Raw genomic sequence first — 20,190 nt, forward strand, 5'->3', positions numbered from 1 at the left:
CTCAATATTGTCCACAATATAAACTTGATTTTTTATTTTTTCATGAGGAAGAAAGGATATTACGTCTCCGGCCGGACTCTTAGTTTCGTGGCAATCCTTAAACTTTGATCTTTAATGATGTTTTTGTAAGGGTTGCCGTGAATCTACTAAATTAGCAATATTACATGTGTAATTACTTATTTTAATTTGACGGGGCAGTTTAAAAAAATAACAATATTACACAAATTATGACTTATATAATTAGTATAAAACTTAACTAAAACCTCAGCTATATTTTTAACAGCCTCAATTTAACTATAATAATCTAAGTTATATTACAGGTATATTAAACAACTGACAAGAGTTTTTTTTTACTTTTTCTTTGGCACATTTTAGCTTTTTACAATTAAATTTCTATTTAAATATTATAATAAATTTTTAGAGTCAATGTTTTTAATGAGTAAACAATTTTAGTAAGCGAAAAACTTCACAGCCAATCAATTTTTAGTATTTTTTTTTTTAATTCTTTGTTAAATGAAATTATTCAATTCAATGTAAAAATTAAATTAAAACATCAAAATCTTACTTGATTTTAATTAAGAAGATAAAAAATATTAGTAATATAAAAATATTACTGTTAATTAAGCATACTGCTTACAAAACTTTTTCTACGACCGTGATAAAAGAAATAAAAGAGTTAACAAAACTTGGCAAATAATACATAACTGGCTTTAGGCATGACCTCTTCGATTTTGTATCAGCGTGGTTTCCTAGATTTTGACTCATAAGGAAGCCTGAATTTTTGTAGCCAATACCATGAAACTATTTCGAAAATTGACGGCCTCTGTGGCGCAGTGGATTTACAAGAAAGGGGTCCTGGGCTCGATCTCCGGTTGGGCTGATTGAGGTTTTCTTAATTGGTCAAGGTCTGGCTGGTGGGAGGCTTCTGCTGTGGCTAGTTACCACCCTACCGGTAAAGGCGTATAAAGTAGTTGCGTAACCCCTAGGCAATCGAGCGAGTATGAAGCCTATAGAATATGTAAACGTTAGGTTGACATTTTTTCCCCTCACAACTCTTGGGTAGTCAGATATAAGCAGTTAAATCGATACTAGTAACCAGCTCTGGTCTGGTTTATTCTTTAGGAAAACGGTGTTATCGGGTTGTCTTCGGAAAACCAGTTCTGCATTCCGTATATCATCATAATCATACACTTGGCCGAAATTTTCTGGCTATTTCATGTTATATACGGGATTTAGTAAAATAAAATTTCAGAAATAGATTAAAAATTAAAAATAAATACATTCATATACAATATTAGTTTTTATAAAAGAATTATAATTAAGTTATTGAACCCTTAATATTTAATAGGATATTTTACATGGGTACGTATTAGTTCTTTTATATAAGTAAATGAATAAAAGAAATATTGAACTATTTTCAAAATAGTAATTATGTATCTATTACAATGTACACTTTGATCACTGTCACGTCTTTCATTTTACAAAATATACAAAAATTGTCTATAAACTAACTAGTGACTAGAAGCTAGATTTTGGTCAAGATGAAAGTTGGTTAGATTTTTAACAAGAGTTTAAGAAGCTAAATGCTCATGGATTCATTTCGAACCTGAATTGCCAAGGAATTTTCCATATTCTACAATTTATACGTATGGTGCCTAATTAATAACCTTTTGCACGCCATTGATTAAAATCAACTGATCAAAATATTACAATAATTGTTACCTAAGAGATAACTATGTATTATATACAAATTAACACATGAGCCTTAACAATGGTGCATTATTCTTTTTTTGTTTTGATGTGAAATCATCTAAAATGATTATCTCAACAAAAATAACGTTACTTATTATGTTAAAATAATGTTACCACTTGCCACTACCACTTTACATTTACGCCACTCGATGATTAACATAATTTCATCGAAATAACAATGTTAGATGATCTACACCTACACGAAAATCCACTGCCCTTTTGAATAGCACATATTTACCCCGTGATATAATAAATAATGTACATAATTACCCCAGTATGTTCATAAATAAAAACAATTGTGTTAAAATATTGATACTCTGCCACGTTATGGAAACACATTATTTTTTTTAATTTTTTGACTAAAACATATTATTTCAAGTTGTTTGAAATTTCCTAAATTTATATAAATACAGCTAACATGAGAATTTTCGATAACGCAGAAATATGATATAACAACTGATAATAATTGCCAATCTATGCAATAAAAATGCTGATATAATGCAATTTCTATTTAGTTCTTTCTAAATTATTTTTTTAAGCATCCAAGCGTTTAGAAAATAATTCTGTAACGAACTATCGAAACCATGTAAATTAGAAATGATTGTTTTATAAGAATCTAGCTGACGCTGTGCGGTTTCACCCGCGTGGTTCCCGTTCCCGTAGGAATACAGGGATAATATATAGCCTATAGCATTCCTCAATAAATGGGCTATCTAACACTGAAAGAATTTTTCAAATCGGACCAGTAGGTCCTGAGATTAATCAATCAAACAAACAAACAAACAAACAAACAAACAAACAAACTCTTCAGCTTTATAATATTAGTATAGATTAATAAGGGCAAAAAAGTATTATTACAAAAGTTGTCCCTTGTGACAGTTGTGACTTTAAAAAATAAGTTTTCAAGCCAAATCTATCGCCTTCACGCTTTTATATTGTTAATTTTAATTTCGTTATCTTTGTTTTGTCGTTATATTTACCCTATTCATATTACATTTCAGTTAAAGATTACGGTCCCATATTTTTCATCGCTATTTCAATCCTATTTTAATAACAATACATCAATACATTAGTTTGAAATATGAATATGGCAGTATCATACCTTTAAATCGGTAGATTTAAATTGTTGAAAGTTAAAAGTATGTTACAGCTTACATTAACTTTTTATTTTATTTTACAATTTTAACATTACAATTTCTGTTTGTGACAAATTTAAGGATTGTTCAAATTTTAATTTTATATCTAACCTTTAATTTAGACATTTAAATTTTAACAAATGGGGTTTCATAGCTAGATTTTTTAGTAAAACATTCATTATCGGTAGGTATGTACATTAACTAATTATTATAATAATGTATAATTAATAAGAGTTATTATTAGGACTGTTCTCATTTGAACTGCAATTGAGGCTTGTGTTAACTGTATTAACTTCCATAACATTAGAATTAATTACATCTTTGGAAACATTGGTAGTTAACTCATCATCATTTTCATTAATTTCTAATTCTAATTCATTCACATCATCAATTTCATAATCTTCTAAATTATTTACATTCACATCTCTATCTAAATTTTCACAGTTTATTATATTATCCGAATTACTAATATTAACATTACTAGTTTCTTTTACTGAATCTGATAGAGATTCTCTCTTTTCAACTATAATTTCAACACTGGGTTTGTAAAAGTCGGTTTTGCCGTTTCTTGGTAAATCTGGTGGACGTACTGTTGATAGGGTGCTGGATAGAAACGACGATTGTAGATTGTAACCGGGTAACAGTTTTGGTTGTAAAGGTAACATCAAGTCTAGGGAGCCGGTGGTTGCAGGTCTCGGTTGCAGGGGCGGGACGGTCATCAGAGGTGGTTGCAGAGATGCCAGGGAAATGGCGCCGCACTGCGTGTTGACTATAGGACTCTCGACTGTAACAAATAGGGGAAAAGTAAGAATTACGTTTTTGGATTTACTTATTTATAATATAATCATCATCATCACTAAATGCCTAGGGTCCCCTGCTGAACATGTGATTATTTAATTTCAAACTTTAAACATAACTACTTATTATTCGGAATTATTGTAACGTATCGCTAAAGATTTTTTTAGCTACAATTAAAGCCAAAACAATAAAAAAATAATAAATATAATCGAGGTGTATCATAATTTATAAAGAATCATTATATTGTTGTGATTAATCTAAAATAGAAATTATTGAGTTATTTGCTTCAATTGAATTTACGACTCCAATAAAAGATTGGTTCTATTCGTAGAATAGGAAACCAAAAAAGAGATCATGCAATGATCATATTATTCCGGTACATAAATCTATTGGTTCAGATAACAATCATTTATAGCTAATAGCAATAGGAAAATCAAAAATAATTAAGCTCGTTAGAATAGTGTCTTTGCTCCATCCCAAACTTTTATAGAAGAGTCTGTGACTTATGTCGTGATGATCAAATGATGATGATGATTTCTAAGCTCTTCAAAGACCGATAAGACGGTAGCATTGAATCAAGCAAACAAACAACGTATGAAATCTAGTGGTCAAAGGAATTCGGTCAAAGGGCTAAAAGGGAACATGCTTTCGAGATGCATTCAACGTTTTCTGAGGGGAAGCGTACATGACAATGATCGGTTGTTTGGGTTTACCTATCGGTGCCCTCGCTTGCAAAGGTGCGGCCGCTGCAGGCGGTCGCAGGAGGTTTGATGGACCTTGGAGTGCTAAGCTGATCATGTTCATGCCGTTAACACCTGGAAACAGTATGATAAAGAAGTTTATTAAATGAAATTTTTAGGTTCAGTGTGAGTACATTAAAACTTGGCTTGATTGGTCCAGACGTTGTCGAATGTGGCTAATAGCTATAGATTACGAATAAGTAAAAATTTCATAGCCCAACCCTAGGCTCACAGTACCGGGCAGGGAGTTTGGAGTTAAGAGGTTTTGTAGTGGTTACCATTACTCAAGCAAGTTGAACCGTCGTTCCCGGTTATTATTATTAATAATCAACACATAATAGTATAATCAAAACATAATCAATTTAATTATGGTTAATAGAACAGCGTGGTATATCTTAAAACTATGCATATGTCGAATACATTATTATGGTAGAATAGAAATTAAGAACATCCAGCATTGTAATAAGATAAAAGGTTTGAGATTGGCGCTATTTTATTCTTGGATCAAGTCATTATTGCGTTAGTGAAGTGTACAAGATACGTTTTAATGCGTTTGTGTGTGTAAACTAAACGAGCATAAAAAAAAAACAGAAAAATATTTTTATTTTTATGTTTTTAACATTATTTACACAGGGGTAACATCGAAACGTGTTAACAAAAACCCTCTTTACTTTTTTACCTATAGATAAAATAATTCGCGCCATCTACCAATCAACAATGAAACTAACTTGAAACTCACCGAATTTGTTGTTAACTGGCAGCTCCTTCAGAACCACGGGGTGCTTCACAGCGTTGACGCGACGGTTGGAGGCGCTGACGTCGCGTTTACGTCGGGGTTGCTCCACGGGGAGGACTCGGCGCCGCTTCTTGGGTAGTTTTGACCGCGCCTGAAAATAGATGGCGTTGGTTTTCAGTTTATTTACATTTTAATTGGCAGACTTCACATACATAGAAAATTAAGAAAATTCTCTGGTTTCCTCACGATGTTTTTCCTTCACCGTTTGAGACACGTGATATTTAATTTCTGCCAATCCGCATTGGGCTAGTGTGGTAGACTAAGGCCTAACCCCTCTCATTCTGAGATGAGACTCGAGCTCAGCAGTGAGCCGAATATGGGTTGATAATGATGATGATGATGATGACATTTTAATATTATAATAGATGAAATTTTGGAGATATTTAAAGAATTTTTTGGCTACTAAGAAACTTGTAATTAGGCACCTTAAACTATAAGGATCGTTGAAAATCGTCGAAAACACGTTTCTCCATTTTTTGACTCTTTACTATGATTTTACTTTAATAATTAGTACCTAATTCAAAAGCTGAACTTATTTAAAACCTAAAGAGTTGACTTTGTTGCTAAAATTGTACCTAAGCCAAGTAGGCTTAGGTACAATTTTAGCAACAAAGTATTTTAATGTTTAGTTTCAAGCCAAACATAAAAGCCGTTCTAAAGCGAAATTAGTATCAAAATATGGACCTATTGTGTTTTTACCACACAAAATTTTCAATTTTGAAATAAGTATAAAGTTGAAGAATTTTGTTAATAATTGTACCTAATGTATCAATTTTCCAACACAAGCCAATTATTTTGTACGAGGTAATTTTTGGACCCGAAGCAGATATATTTTTAATCAAGCCCCGAAGTTTGGGGAATTTCTTTTTAAAATAACATTATTTGAAGGACTCCAGCGTTACGGTCATTATGTTAATTGTGTTTACTCGGCCCAAGACTTATGCCTTCATTTAACTTCTTTTCGTTCGGGAAAATTATTTTAAAAATTGTTTTATTTTTATAAGAATTTTATTTAGTCGATTAACCTATCTAATACATTCTTTTATTTTCAACAGATCATTTCGATTTTAAATTAGGTATTTATAATACATTAACATACATAAGACAAAATACACCTCGCCAGGCGCCTTTAATTAGACCAACTGACAACTGCGCCGTACCTGCCGCGGCGCACACACCGACTTACCGTGATATCGTGCACAACACAAGTAAGACGCAGACGATATTGAACCGTACGCCTCATGCTACGAAGGTTCAGAATGTAATGCATGACGATTCGGACTTTACACTAGTCGAAAAGAAAAAACGTAAGCCACGGAGTAACTTGTGCGGTACTGCGCAGCGCGTGTCTACAATTCTAGTAGCCGATATACCCGCATTTGTGTATGTCTCGAGGTTGGCGAAGACGACCACTGCTCAAGATATGCTGACTCACATACGTGACATGGGACAAGAGTGCGTTGATGTTCAACTGTTAAATCAAAAGTATGAAACGTCCTTCAACTCATTTAAAGTGGAAGTATCCCGCAGTAAACTAGAACATTTTCTTAAAAATGACTTTTGGCCGGAAGGTATTAAGTATCGAGTTTTTAGAGAAAGAAACAATGTAAAGAAAGTGTCTATAAACAAACTATGAACAGTACGCCTACAATTAAAACAACAATGATTTCTTTTAACTGCAAATCGATTAAAAGGTCGATTCAATGTATACGTGATTTATGTCGTGAGGCAGATATACTAGCCTTGCAGGAGACATGGTTGTTGCCCCACGACTTAGACTACGTACACAGCATAGACGACGACTTTGCTTGTGCCGCGACATCCTCGGTGGACCTTTCCACGGGTGTATTACGCGGGCGGCCGTATGGCGGTCTTGCTATCTTGTGGAAAAAAAGTAAATTCTCTGACGTCTCTGTAATTAATTGTTTTTCAGACAGAATTATGGCTATTCGGGTCACTTTAAACTTAAGATCCTTTTTAGTGTTTAATGTGTACATGCCAAACGATGAGTTTATTAACTTACCGGACTTTACAAACTGCTTGGCGAGGATTAGTGCTATCGCGGAGGAGTGTGACGTAGCAGCAGTCTATGCATTAGGGGACTTCAATGCACACCCGAGTGCTGCTTTTGGTACGGAATTAGGAAATTTCTGCGAAGAGCAGAAGTGGATATGGGCAGACGTAGTTAAGTTAGGCATTACCTCAGACACATACACCTACTTAAGTGAGGCACATGGAAGTCGTCGGTGGTTGGACCACTGCATCACGACCGAAGCGGCCTGGTCAACTATACTAACTGCAAACGTTCTTTATGACGTCTCTTGGTCGGACCACTTTCCACTGCGCGTGACTTGCAACCTCAACGAAGTCACAGAAGGTCTTACAACCGACGACATCCAAGTCAACAAAACGGGTATTCGTTGGGGTATAAAAAATAATAATCAAATTGAAAAGTACTTCAATTATTGTGATACGCATTTAGTTAAAGTAAAAGATAGTTTTATATGTAAATATTGTGATAATTATAAAGTCTGTGATAGTATTAAGGATCATTATATCTTAATAGACAAATTATACAGTGACATTATTAATGTTATGCAATTAGGTTCAATAAATTCATCTTATCGGTATTATGTACGTGACAATAAACGTAAACAAGTAGTTGGTTGGAATCTTCATGTACAGGAAAGCCATCAAATGTATAGACAACACTTTGAAACGTGGGTATTAGCGGGGAAGCCCTCCTCGGGTCATATATACATAGAAATGACAAAGTCTCGAACTTTTTTTAAAAATAGACTGCGTTGGTGTCAAAAACATGAAGAATCCATAAGACTAGACATTCTAGCCCTCTACCGTAGACAATCAAATTTTTCAAAATTTTGGAAAGAAACCAAAAAATTTAATTTTAAGCCACGTCTGCCCATTAAAGTAGATGGTCTGCAAAATCCGGTACAGATAGCTAATATGTTTAGTAATAAGTTCAGGGTACATCCGCGTCCTGTAGACTCGAGTTTAGGAGTTAACACACAGTTAAACTGTCGTTCCTCAGGTACATTCGACCACCCGCCTATACAGTTTACTCCTGATCAGGTCACGAAAGTGGTCCGTGAGATGAAAAGAGGTAAATCGCCGGGTCATGATGAGCTTAGTATAGAGCATGTCTTATATGGAGGTCATAGATTGCACAGTAAATTGTGTAGTTTTTATAATCTATGCTTAAGGTTTTCTTACCTCCCGCAAGACCTAATGAAGACTATAGTTGTCCCAATTGCTAAGAATAAGACTGGAGATCTTGGCTCAGCAGATAACTACCGTCCAATCTCGTTGGGAACTATTACAGGTAAAATTCTAGAACGTTTGATACAACCCGAACTGCTGAAGAATGTAGTCATTGAAGATGCACAGTTTGGTTTTCGTCCTGGTCTTTCAACGGACTCGGCTATTGTTGCTTTAAAGCACGCTGTAAGCTATTACACGAGTCGTGAAACATCGGTATACGCGTGTTTTCTGGATTTAAGCAAGGCATTCGATCTAGTGAATTATGAAATTCTCTGGGCGAAGATGTACGAATCCCGTGTACCCAATGAATTAGTGGGTCTGTTGAGATTCTGGTATGGAAATCAAATTAATAGCGTAAAATGGGGCGACGCGACGTCTAATAATTATAAATTAGAATGCGGTGTTCGCCAGGGTGGTATTACCTCTCCGGATCTTTTTAATATTTACATCAACTGTTTGATACAGGAGCTGAGGGCTGCCAAAGTCGGATGTCACGTTGGAGGTACTTGTTTTAACAGCCTTAGTTATGCGGATGACATGGTAGTTCTCAGCCCCTCTATCAACGGCCTAAGGAGACTAATTTCAGTGTGTGAGCATTATTCTAATGGCCATGGACTGAAATATAATGTTAAAAAGTCGGAAATGATGGTATTTCGCGCAGGTAAAGGTCCGGAGAGGATACCTGAAGTAAGACTGAATGCAACAGCGGTTAGGGTTGTATCAAAATTTAAATATCTGGGACACATACTCGATGAACGTCTGAGGGATGACTATGACATTGAGAGGGAAAGGAGGGCACTTTCGATTCGATGTAATATGCTAGCACGCAGATTTGGCAAAAGTAGCAGACCCGTCAAGCAAACATTGTTTAACGCGTATTGCCAGTGTTTTTATACCTGTCAACTGTGGACAAACTTCCGCAGAAAGTCCTACACAGCAATACGCGTGCAATACAATGATGCATTTCGCATCTTGATGGGTCTGCCTAGGTATTGCAGTGCCTCAGGCATGTTTGCAGAATCGGGAGTGCCTGACTTTTATGCTATTATAAGAACACGCGTAGCCTCCTTCTGGGAGAGACTTAGAACAGCGCGTAATAGCATTCTACAGACTGTTTGTGACGGGATGCCCAGCCCTTTGTTTACATATTGGCTATCTGTGCATCAAGACCATAATAGAAAATAGTCTTTACTCCGGACTAAGATGACGCCTGGGAAGAGTCTTTTAACCTTCCCAGTTAGCACGTAAGTTTTTAATTGTAAAAATTAAATTGTATTATATATTATTTTTTGCACTATTTTATTTTATAATTTTTATGTAATATGTATATTGTATACTGGGTGTTTTTGCCTTTATTAAAAATCATTATTATTATTATTATTATTATAAGAGGACTTATTACTTTCTAAAATTTGTCGGCGCTACAACTCTCTGTGGATCGTTCTTTATTCTGTGTTATTCTTTACCATATACATCCGTAATTGTACATATACATACGTAATCGTAAATACATTTGACTGAGATTTTTTTTTGTAAAATTGCATTTTTATACAGTGTCAGATTCTATGGGTAGGGTAACTTTTAACACTGATCACTATTATCAGATATTCATGAGAACGACGACGGGAACTACAACCTACAGTCACGGGCTCAATACTGATACTGATAATTTACTCAAAGAAAAAAAATCATAGGCCGATCTCCAGTCATGAACCATAGTACTGACAACTAAATCAACTAGGCACGCATGGGATAAAATTGAAAATTTTGAAAACCCCCGAATGTCATGAAATTATTAATTACACTCTCGATCAAGTCATCAATATATTTTTTTTCAAGCTAGCCCTTCACTACAATCTCACCTGATGGTAAGTGATGATGCGATCGAAGATGTTCCCACGCCTCCCACCAGCCAGACCTGGATCAATTAAGATTATCTCAATCGGCCCAGCCGGGGATCGAACCCAGGACCTGCGTCTTGTAAATCCACCGTGCATACCACTGAGCCACGGAGGTCGTCATCAATATTCTTTTTCAGTACGCTTTTATTTGAGTCCCTTCTCGAGCATATTTGCAGACATTCGGTTATTCTTGCCCACTTTCACCCCCCCTCCCCCACAATATTTAAACGGCTCAACCGATTTTCATCAAATATTACTAAGAACACTTGCACATAAGTCATTTTTAATAAAATAAAAAAAAATTGAAATCGCTTCATCCGTTTGGGAACTATGGTGCCACAGATAGACTGACAGACAGACAGACTTACAGACACTCTAACAAACTCTCAAACACTCTGTCAAACTTATAACATCCCTCTTTTTGCATCGGAGGTTAAATAAATAGACAATAAAATCCCACCACTTGTCTTAAAATATTAACCTCTTTAAAATATAACCACATAAATGAAAACGTTGGAAAACATCCGGCCAATTTTTCCGTGCAATTTTCCTAAAAATTATCACCGCAACATCTCACAAAGGCGCCCCGTAATGAAATAAACCCGCGATATGTGGAGCTTATGTTATTTTCCACTTACACAGTTTGGAAACGTACGGTTCAAAATAAAACCATCTATTATTTTTCAAAGGATCTCTTTTTTACTCACTATGAATGATATGTTGTTTGTGCGAATCGAATTTATATTTTTTGATGCGGTTCAATTCGGTAATAAGTATATTTGTATTATTTATGAAAGTGGCTTGATCCAAAAAAATCCACCAAGTTGTTACCAAATGTTAAGTACTTACAGATATTCTTTGACAAGTTCGCAGATATTAATTTATAGTAAAAACAATCGACAATCATATAAACACATTTTTTTAAAAGTAAGAAGAGCAAATCTATTAATTAATATGAATTTAATTAAAAGAAATTCCGTAGACAGATTATTAAGGGATCATACTTTCAAGTTAGTATTGCATTTACTAATAGTACATTATGATATAATTGAGGTAAAATGAAAATTACAGCCGAGGCGATATTGCAAGGCTCGCTTGCAATATCGCCTCGGCTGTAATTTTGCAATAAGCCTCGGTGAGAGCTATAGTAAGGAAGCAGAGGCTGTAATTATAAAAGCGCACGTATGTCATACGACGTTTTATAACACATTTGCGAGGAAACACACTTTGAACACACTTTCTGAAAATAAATTTTGCTTCTTTGGCTGTTTTCCATATGATGACATTTTGATAAGCTTGTCATTTTTGCACATATAACGAAGTGCGTACACTAGCGTTTGTTCTTTTTAGTCAAATGCACCAAAAACAGCCAGTATTACTAATAAAGTATTTAAAATAATATTTTCGTGTTTCTGTTAGAGATAAATGGTTGTCATTTGTCAAAATTATTAATAAGAAATAATTAAATGTTTTTTATTATATTTTAATTCGCAGAGTTATTTTATTCATTATATGTTGAGCACTTTTCTGACATAATAAAAACTCCAAGCCAAAATTTTAATTAAAAAGTACCGTTCGCTACTAGACGTATGATAAAGGTTTTATATTACATTACGGCACGTCACGTGCATTTTACTTTACATTACGGCACATGTGCGTAATGAGATACATTACAATATTGAAATTGGTGAAATAAGTGATACTTTACGAGAGTGTTATAAATATAGGTAAAGCATTTTCCTAATTTTTAAGGGCTACAGTTATCTCTTTATCTTTTGAGGTAAAAACTTATCAACTGTAAGTTTATAAGACACTAGCTGACGCCGTTCGGTCTCCCGCGTGGTTACCGTTCCCGTAGGAATACGGGGATACAATATACACTTGGGGATAGTGTAGACAGCAGTGAATAAATATTTTCTTTTTATAATATACTATATGTTGAGTATAAGTATATAAAAATGATTAACTGGGACTCGAACTCAGAACCTCAGGAATAAAAACCGATTTTCTCAAAACCTCATTATGTTCAAAACAATATAGAGCTCAAGGTTCACTCAACAAATTTTCTTCCCGTATATTGCCTTATGGAGGGGTAAAACAAATGACAGGTGAAAAATAGGGGGATCCTCCATCTTAACGTGTTATGAGTACGATACCCTACACCCCTGTAATAACACACCCCTATTGAACGCGGATGTTTTTATAGGAAAGCGATATATTTACATTTATTTTCATGTACAAGATTGCTTAGGATAAAATTTTTATATCATATTCTAACGATATTTTATCGTGATTCTAAGTTGTATAAATTTTAATTTAAGTTTTCTTCCACTGCCTTGTTGGTAGGTACAGTGGTTCGTAATGTGGTTTCTAATTGCGTCCTGGGTTCGAGTTGTCTATACTAATATTACAAAGCTGCAGAGTTTGTTTGTTTGCTTGAACGTGCTAATCTCAGGAACTACTGGTCAGATTTGAAAAATTCTTTTAGTGTTAGATAGCCAATTTATCGAGGAAGGCTATACGCTATATATCATCCCTGTATTCTTACGGGAAAGGAAACCACGCGGTTAAAACTACGTGGTGTCAGCTAGTAAAGCTATAAAGTTAGGAAGTTGATGGTGTTTCACCCCCGTGCTTTGCAGAGCCTTAAGTCCCATAATGGTCATAACTAATTACAACAGTCCAACAATGAACAAAAGCACTTTAAAGGATGTACCCTGTGTCCTCTGTCGATGATCTTGATGATTTTTTACTTACCATCTTTCAGGCTTGGTTAATCAATTACACTTGTAATTATAAAAAAATTGTAAGCGCGAGAAAAATAGCGGCGTTAAAAAGTATCAAATATCCTAACATCCATACAAACTTTCGCGTTTATAATAATATTATAAATATATTACGATATAGGCTACTCTACTTTTACAAAAATATAAGAAATAAATCCTTATAAATCGTATTTTTCATATACCCAAGACGTAACTTAATTAAGTACAGTTAGGATAGTGATTAGATTAAGTCGGGGAGCCCATTTAGTATCACAATGGTACATTAATGGAGTAGACGCTACCAGGGAGTCTATAAATTAGTTTACTAATTCTGGATAGCACTCAGCATTACAAACAAGTCTGATCGAGTGAAACATAAATCGGTTGGCGACTTGTCTTGCTAATATTTGTTCAGTATTTAGTTTTATCGTTGTATTTGTTTGTCTAGACCTGTGGTATTGTAGTTTCCATTTCAGTTTATTTGTTTGCAGATTTTATAGTTATATTAGCTTGTCATCATCGTTATCAACCTATATTCTGCTCACTGCTGAGCTCGGGTCTCCTCTCAGAATATGAGTGACGTAGCGTGCCTTCAAGAATACATTGATACAGGATCAAAATTAGTTTGCAGTCCCACTAAAAGCACTTATTATATTTTTGAGCAATAGACGAGCGGCAAATCCCGAAAAATATCTTTAGTTTATAATTTAGCCTATTTTTTTCACCACATATTAAAATTGTTATCAAAATATTTGTTGTAACACACAAGATGCAATGTTTTTTTGGGTTCGAGTGTGACAACATTGAAGTAAACAATAAAAATGCCTACATTTCTGATTTTCAAATTAAGCTCAACTAGTCACGAAGCTGTGGCAATGGGTGGGACACGTATTTCGAAGATCCGATGGACGTTAGGTTCCCAAGGAGCTAAAATGGCGACCCCGCACTAGGAAGCGCAATTTTGGTCGATCCCTCACCAGCTGGAGTGATGACATCAAGCGAGTCGCGGGGATTTGCTGGATACAGGCGACTGAGGATCGTGTTGTTTGGAAGTCGCTACAAAAGGCCTTTGTGGACCTCCTGCAGTGGACTTCCATTGGATGATGATTATTTTTCCATTATTACAGGAGGTATTTAAATCAAATAAGTCGCCATTCTAGCTCAATTAGGTATTGAATGAATTATATCACAAGGGCTTTTTCAAAATTAAATTTAAAATTATCACTAAAATTTATTTTGGCAGTGATCCACAGAGAGCTCGGCGCGGTTTGATGAATTTAAAGCAATCCGATTACCACAATCAAAAGCAGTGTTAAATTTACTGCAACATTTATTAATATTTACACTCGCGATATCGTTTCAGTTGGATGGACAACATTACATTTAATGAAAGTGATATTGTACAGTAAATAATTACGAGGATTTAATTTACAAGTCGATCAAGTTACCATTTACTTAAGATCCTAAGTAATATAGACGGTCCAAGCAGTTGGCCCACCCTATCGTCGTCATCAAGCCATATTCGGCTCACTGCTGAGCTCGAGTCTCCTCTCAGAATGAGAGGGGTTAGGCCAGTAGTCCACCACGCTGGCCCAATGCGGATTGGCAGACTTCACACATGCAGAGAATTAAGATAATTCTCTGGTATGCAGGTTTCCTCACGATGTTTTCTTTCACCGATTGAGACACGTGATATTTAATTACATAAAATGCACACAACTGAAAAGTTGGAGGTGCATGCCCCGAACCGGATTCGAACCCACACTCACCCCCACACAATCGGAGGCAGAGGTCATATCCACTGGGCTATCACGGCTCTAACCCCTCCCCCCCCCCCCGGGGGGGGCACCCTATACCCTATAATATAACAAGAGTGACACAGTTTACAAAGCGCCATCTATCTGTGACGGTATAGCATATCCATAGCAATCTTTAGTTTGTAACTTAACCTTAAGTTAACAACTAAATATTACTATGGAAACACTACAACGATGCCCCATGTGCCTGTTACTATACCGGTCAACGGTCAACCATGGTCTTCAGTCCGGAACGATTAGACTAACAGCCAGTTTCTTCGTGTAAAGCTAAAGTAACAGTAAAAGTAGTAAGTAGTAAAGAAGACTATTTTTCAGTGAATAAGACCGTCACTTTTGATTTATGACGTTACTTTGACTGTTACTTGCGATGAAGAAACTGGCCGTAATAGTCCACCAATGTGGATCGGCAGACATTACATACGAAGACAATTAAGAAAATTCTCTGGTGTGCAGGTATCATCACCGTGTGAGACATGTGATATTTAATTAGAGCATGCATGCCGGACCAAATTCAAGCCTACACCTTCTGAATCGAAGGTAGAAGTCACATCCACTGGGCCATTACGGGTATCTCTATCACAGTTATTGTGCATCTTAGTATGAAGTTTTATTTGTTAAAAGTATTTATATAATGAGGGTAAAGAGGCTTGAGTTACTCGTAGTTTGTAACAGCCGCTTGGAGCAGCGAGGTAGACGTCCTTAAGCTCTTTAAATCCTCCCTCCGTGTGACAGACAAGCTGTGAGCTGCAGTGGGGGATAAAGTCTAATAATAGCGATAGTACATACTCACTGAACTGATTTTAGATAATTGCTCTAGATCGAGACACGCGGCCGCGTGTCTGCCAAATTATAAAAGTGAGTTCAGGTGTTCTTTTCGCTATAAACTGTCTCCTCTAGTCATTCTGTAGGATAGAGGTTCCCAAAGCAGGTGCCGGCACCCCTGACGTCCAGCAGTGCCAATACTATCCTTAATTTTCACAAAAAAACATGTGGGCGCACGACAAAAGTGATAATTTAAACTATAGCACATCACTATAAACGTTTCGCAACACTATAAGCCGCGGCGCCCGCGCGTCGCGCATAGGTATTAGGCAGTCGGTCACAACGTTGAATAGCGAACGGACGCACTCGGGTGCGTCCGGGGTTGTTATTAATATTTACGTAATATTAATAACAACCCCAGTTTTTGATTGTATAACCATAATTTTCTTTAATAAAATGTATAAATAGTGTACGTGTTTGAAATAGTAGTTCCTATAAAACTAATTGTTTTATTTAATTATCGAATCTTATTGATTACTAGCTGACTCTACGCGGTTTCACCCGCGTGGTTCCCGTTCCCGTAGGAATACGGGGATAATATATAGCCTATAGCCTTCCTCGATAATTGGGCTATCTAACACTGAAAGAATTTTTCAAATCGGACCAGTAGTTTCTGAGATTAGCGCGTTCAATCAAACAAACAAACAAACTCTTCAGCTTTATAATATTAGTATAGATTGAATTTAATTAACAATCCTCCTTTGTCGGAGGAGTGTAAAAAAATTTCGACAGAAGACACTTGAAAACTTTTAAAATAGTCTGTGGTCGTAAAATCCAATCCAAAGTTTGCTCAATCAAGTGCTAGTGTCAAACGAGCGACGTGAGCTGTAACGCGTTAAGTTACCAAGCGATTTTTATTACCCCATTCCATCTTCCCTTCAAAAATGGAAATCTCAGTGGTAGTGGAAATAAGTGAAGAAAGCACATTAGTAGTTATCATTATGTTCTGTCAACTATGATATGGGCCCGGGTTTTATTTCCAATATGTTGGGAACTCTAAGACTAAATAGGTAAACCTTTCTTTTTATCTCGTGTAAAGAAATTCGCGTCCTTAAAAATTCACTCTCAATCGTCGTCTACCTATTATCGAGTTACCTAAGAAGTTCCGCTTGAAAAGAAACGAGAAAAATATGCTTAATCGAGTTTCGAGTTAGACAAATGGTACGGTGTTTTTGTGAGTATAGTAGACGATCGTAAATTAGTTGGTAGGGACTTATTTGCACCACCACTGATTAAAGTCCCATCCGGTAGAGTTTTTGGCGCAGGAAGTGATGTCCCTTCTGCCTTTATTGTGTATGCGTCATTGCATTGATAGCTCTGCTGAATATCAACTCGATGGCCATTTTGGTATTCTGAAAGTTATGCAAAAGACAACTTAGTTTCCTAAGGATGAAACCGTCGATGTCTTTCAAAAATAATTGGCTATAACACGTTGTATACATAATAGGTATAAATTAATAATAATAATCTGTCATCCTTATGTGTATGTTCATGAGCGAATTTTGAATATGTCAAACTAGCGGACGCCCGCGAATTTTTCACAAATCCCGCGGGAACCATGGATTTCCGGGATTAACACAGGCTACTTTTCAAGTAGCCTATGTGTTAATCCAGAGTAATATCTACTTCCATTCCAAATTTCAGTTAAATCGCTTCAGTAGCCGCAGCGTAAAGGAGGAACAAACATACATAAACACTGTAAAGTGTGATGTTATATAGAATAAGCAAAGCGTGGAGCAAAATGCTCATTAATGATCAGATCGCAAAGAAAAAGGTAATTTTCTTTTCACGACATTCTCAGTAAAGATGTCTGTCCGAAGTCGGGAAATAGGTAAGTGTAACTACACTCCCGTGCCTCAAAGAACATCGTATATTACCATTAACATCTGATAATGATCATTACAGACTCCAATGTTCAAATACATTTGGACAGCTAAATCACACACAAACTTTCACCTTTATAATATCAGTGTAAAGTGTGATGTTATATAGAATAAGCAAAGTGTGGAGCATAATGTTCATTAATGATTGGACGTAGGCAAAGAAAAAGGCAATTTTCTTTTCACGACATCCTCAGTAAAGATGTCTGTCCGAAGTCGGGAAATAGGTAACTACACTCCCGTGCCTCAAAGAGTATCGAATATTACCATTAACATCTGATAATGATCATTACAGACTCCAGAGAGCACACCCGCATTGAAGCAGGATGGTGGGTATAACACACTATATCCTCTCTCGAATAAGCGAAGAGGCCCGACCTATTGGAATGTTATAACAGGCAAATAATGATGATTTGTTTATTGTGCTTAGTACCTCAGTCAACGCCATTCCATCAATTATCACACCTCGATAGCCACCGCGCGTCGTAACCACACAAACAGAGGGTAGATTTATTATTAGAATCGGTCGATACTGGACACCGATGGCTATGAATATCTTTTCTGTGGCTATGATGATTAATAATGTATCTCGCTGCTTAAAATAATTGTCACTCCTAAAACCACAGCGTTCATCGATGCATCAACGTTGAACGTAAACAAGGTCATCCAATAAACAGAATAACCGCATTTTCTATAATTTAATAAACAGCTTCGAGTTTCTTGACACTCATTTCGTTAAATGGTTGTTTTTGAATTCATATTTTAAAATTTAGTTTTTGAATTTGAACAAGCATAATGTTTTATTCTTTTTAACTGACTTCAAAAAAACGAGGAGGTTCTCAATTCGTCTGTATGTTTTTTTTTTTGTATGTATGTTACCTGAATACTCGAAGACGCCTGGACTGATTTAAATAATTCTTTTTTTGTTTGAAAGGGTATACTCCTGAGGTGGTCCCATTGTCACCATTTCAAGGTCTGATGATGGGATCGTGGAGAAATTGAGGGGAACTTTCAAAAATCGTAGGGGCAACTATAGCGTTCTATATATTTTTTTTAATTTCGTTGAGTACCACGGCAAGGGGTGGGTTTTTTCAACATACCTACAAAAGTTTAGCGTTTGAGGCGGAAACCTATAGCCTATAGTCACAGTAGATATATTACAAGCAGTATAATAACTCGGCCATATTTTTGAAATAAATACCTACAGCCGCGCGCTCCGTAAACATGTGATAGGGCTGCCTGCCTTTAGCATTTTAATTACATTTGCCAACTTTGTGTTTCCATTTAGTTATGTGATTGTAAATATACTTTTTTTTAAATAAACAAATAAACACTTCTTATTTTACTACAATTTACTTTGTAAATTGTAGTAAAATAGGAAGTGTTGTTTTTTGATTGGTAGATTTAAATAAGGCTGATACTAATCAATGATCTTGAAGGACCTTCATATATTTATTTTGGTGATGCCATCTATCTATTACCACCACACTAGGTGACCAAATAAAAAAAATCGGTCAAGTGCGTGTCGGGCCACGCGCAGTGTAGGGTTCCGTAGATTATGTTAGCACTTTAACCCCTTATGTAATGTACAAAAATACCGATAACGATACCCCTGTGGCGAACGAACTCTTTCGTTCGCCCACTTTAGGTTAGGCCATCTATATTCACATTCCAGATTTATTTTATATTTAGAATTCCCTCGACCGCGCATGCGTGGATATATTGTTTCGCCCATTCATTACATCTTTACCAGCTCTTCATTCCACACCGCTTCATCTATTTGTTAACCTTTTATTTTATATCCTTTTACAATTGTTACAATCAGTAAAGTGAATAAATACCTATACCAATCAACATCGTCGTCTTCATAACTATAAACTAAAATATATAACCTCAATGGCGATACCCCCACACTATAGAATAGACGATAAAAAATTGACCCTGACTTGGCATGTAGGGAAGGAACTACAAAAAACAAATTGAGATTGACCGGGTTCGCTAGTCGTTTAATAAAAAAATCTGGATAGGTATATTGATATCAGCTGGCTCTTTACTTTTTTTATTCAAATACATTAAAGTATGAGCAACACAATAATGTTGTTAAATTCAAACAACTTCTTTACGTAACTTCTTTATTACCTTAAAATACAGGTATACAAAACATACATGTCATAAGATTTAAATCTATGTATTACATAATAATCAAAGAAAACAACCTAAATGAAGAAGTTAATAAATAATTATTTAATAATATTATATTACCGTTTACGTCATTTACCTATTTACACAATTTTATCATTTAAGCATTTATTTATATATATATATATATTTATTAAATTATGCCTTTAGAATACAAAATATTAATCAAACTTTATAAAAATAATAACTTTTTTCCTAGTCGTCATAATTAAAAAATCCAATACACTGCGTTCGTCACCGCGGCACAGTCGCAACGGTCTTCACCCCACGATCACCCCACGTACGAGCTGCGTAGGTATAGC

At 35.6% G+C, this 20,190-nt stretch overlaps 1 protein-coding gene across 1 annotated transcript in view; it reads right to left on the reverse strand.

The window, feature by feature from the left end:
* Window positions 1-589: 589 nt before the first annotated feature.
* LOC112055268 (potassium voltage-gated channel protein Shaw-like) overlaps window positions 590-20,190 on the reverse strand; it is a 188,083-nt gene continuing 168,482 nt past the window's right edge. Inside the window, exons 8-10 of the mRNA XM_052887287.1 lie at window positions 5,166-5,313; window positions 4,400-4,501; window positions 590-3,672 (exon numbers count right to left, since the gene is read on the reverse strand). Of these exons, the coding sequence (XP_052743247.1) occupies window positions 3,113-3,672; window positions 4,400-4,501; window positions 5,166-5,313 (810 nt within the window). The 3' untranslated portion in view covers window positions 590-3,112. The remainder of the gene's footprint in view (window positions 3,673-4,399; window positions 4,502-5,165; window positions 5,314-20,190) is intronic.

The sequence above is a fragment of the Bicyclus anynana genome, chromosome 19 (genome assembly GCF_947172395.1).
Source record: "Bicyclus anynana chromosome 19, ilBicAnyn1.1, whole genome shotgun sequence".
In the NCBI taxonomy this organism is placed as follows: Eukaryota; Metazoa; Arthropoda; class Insecta; order Lepidoptera; family Nymphalidae; genus Bicyclus; species Bicyclus anynana.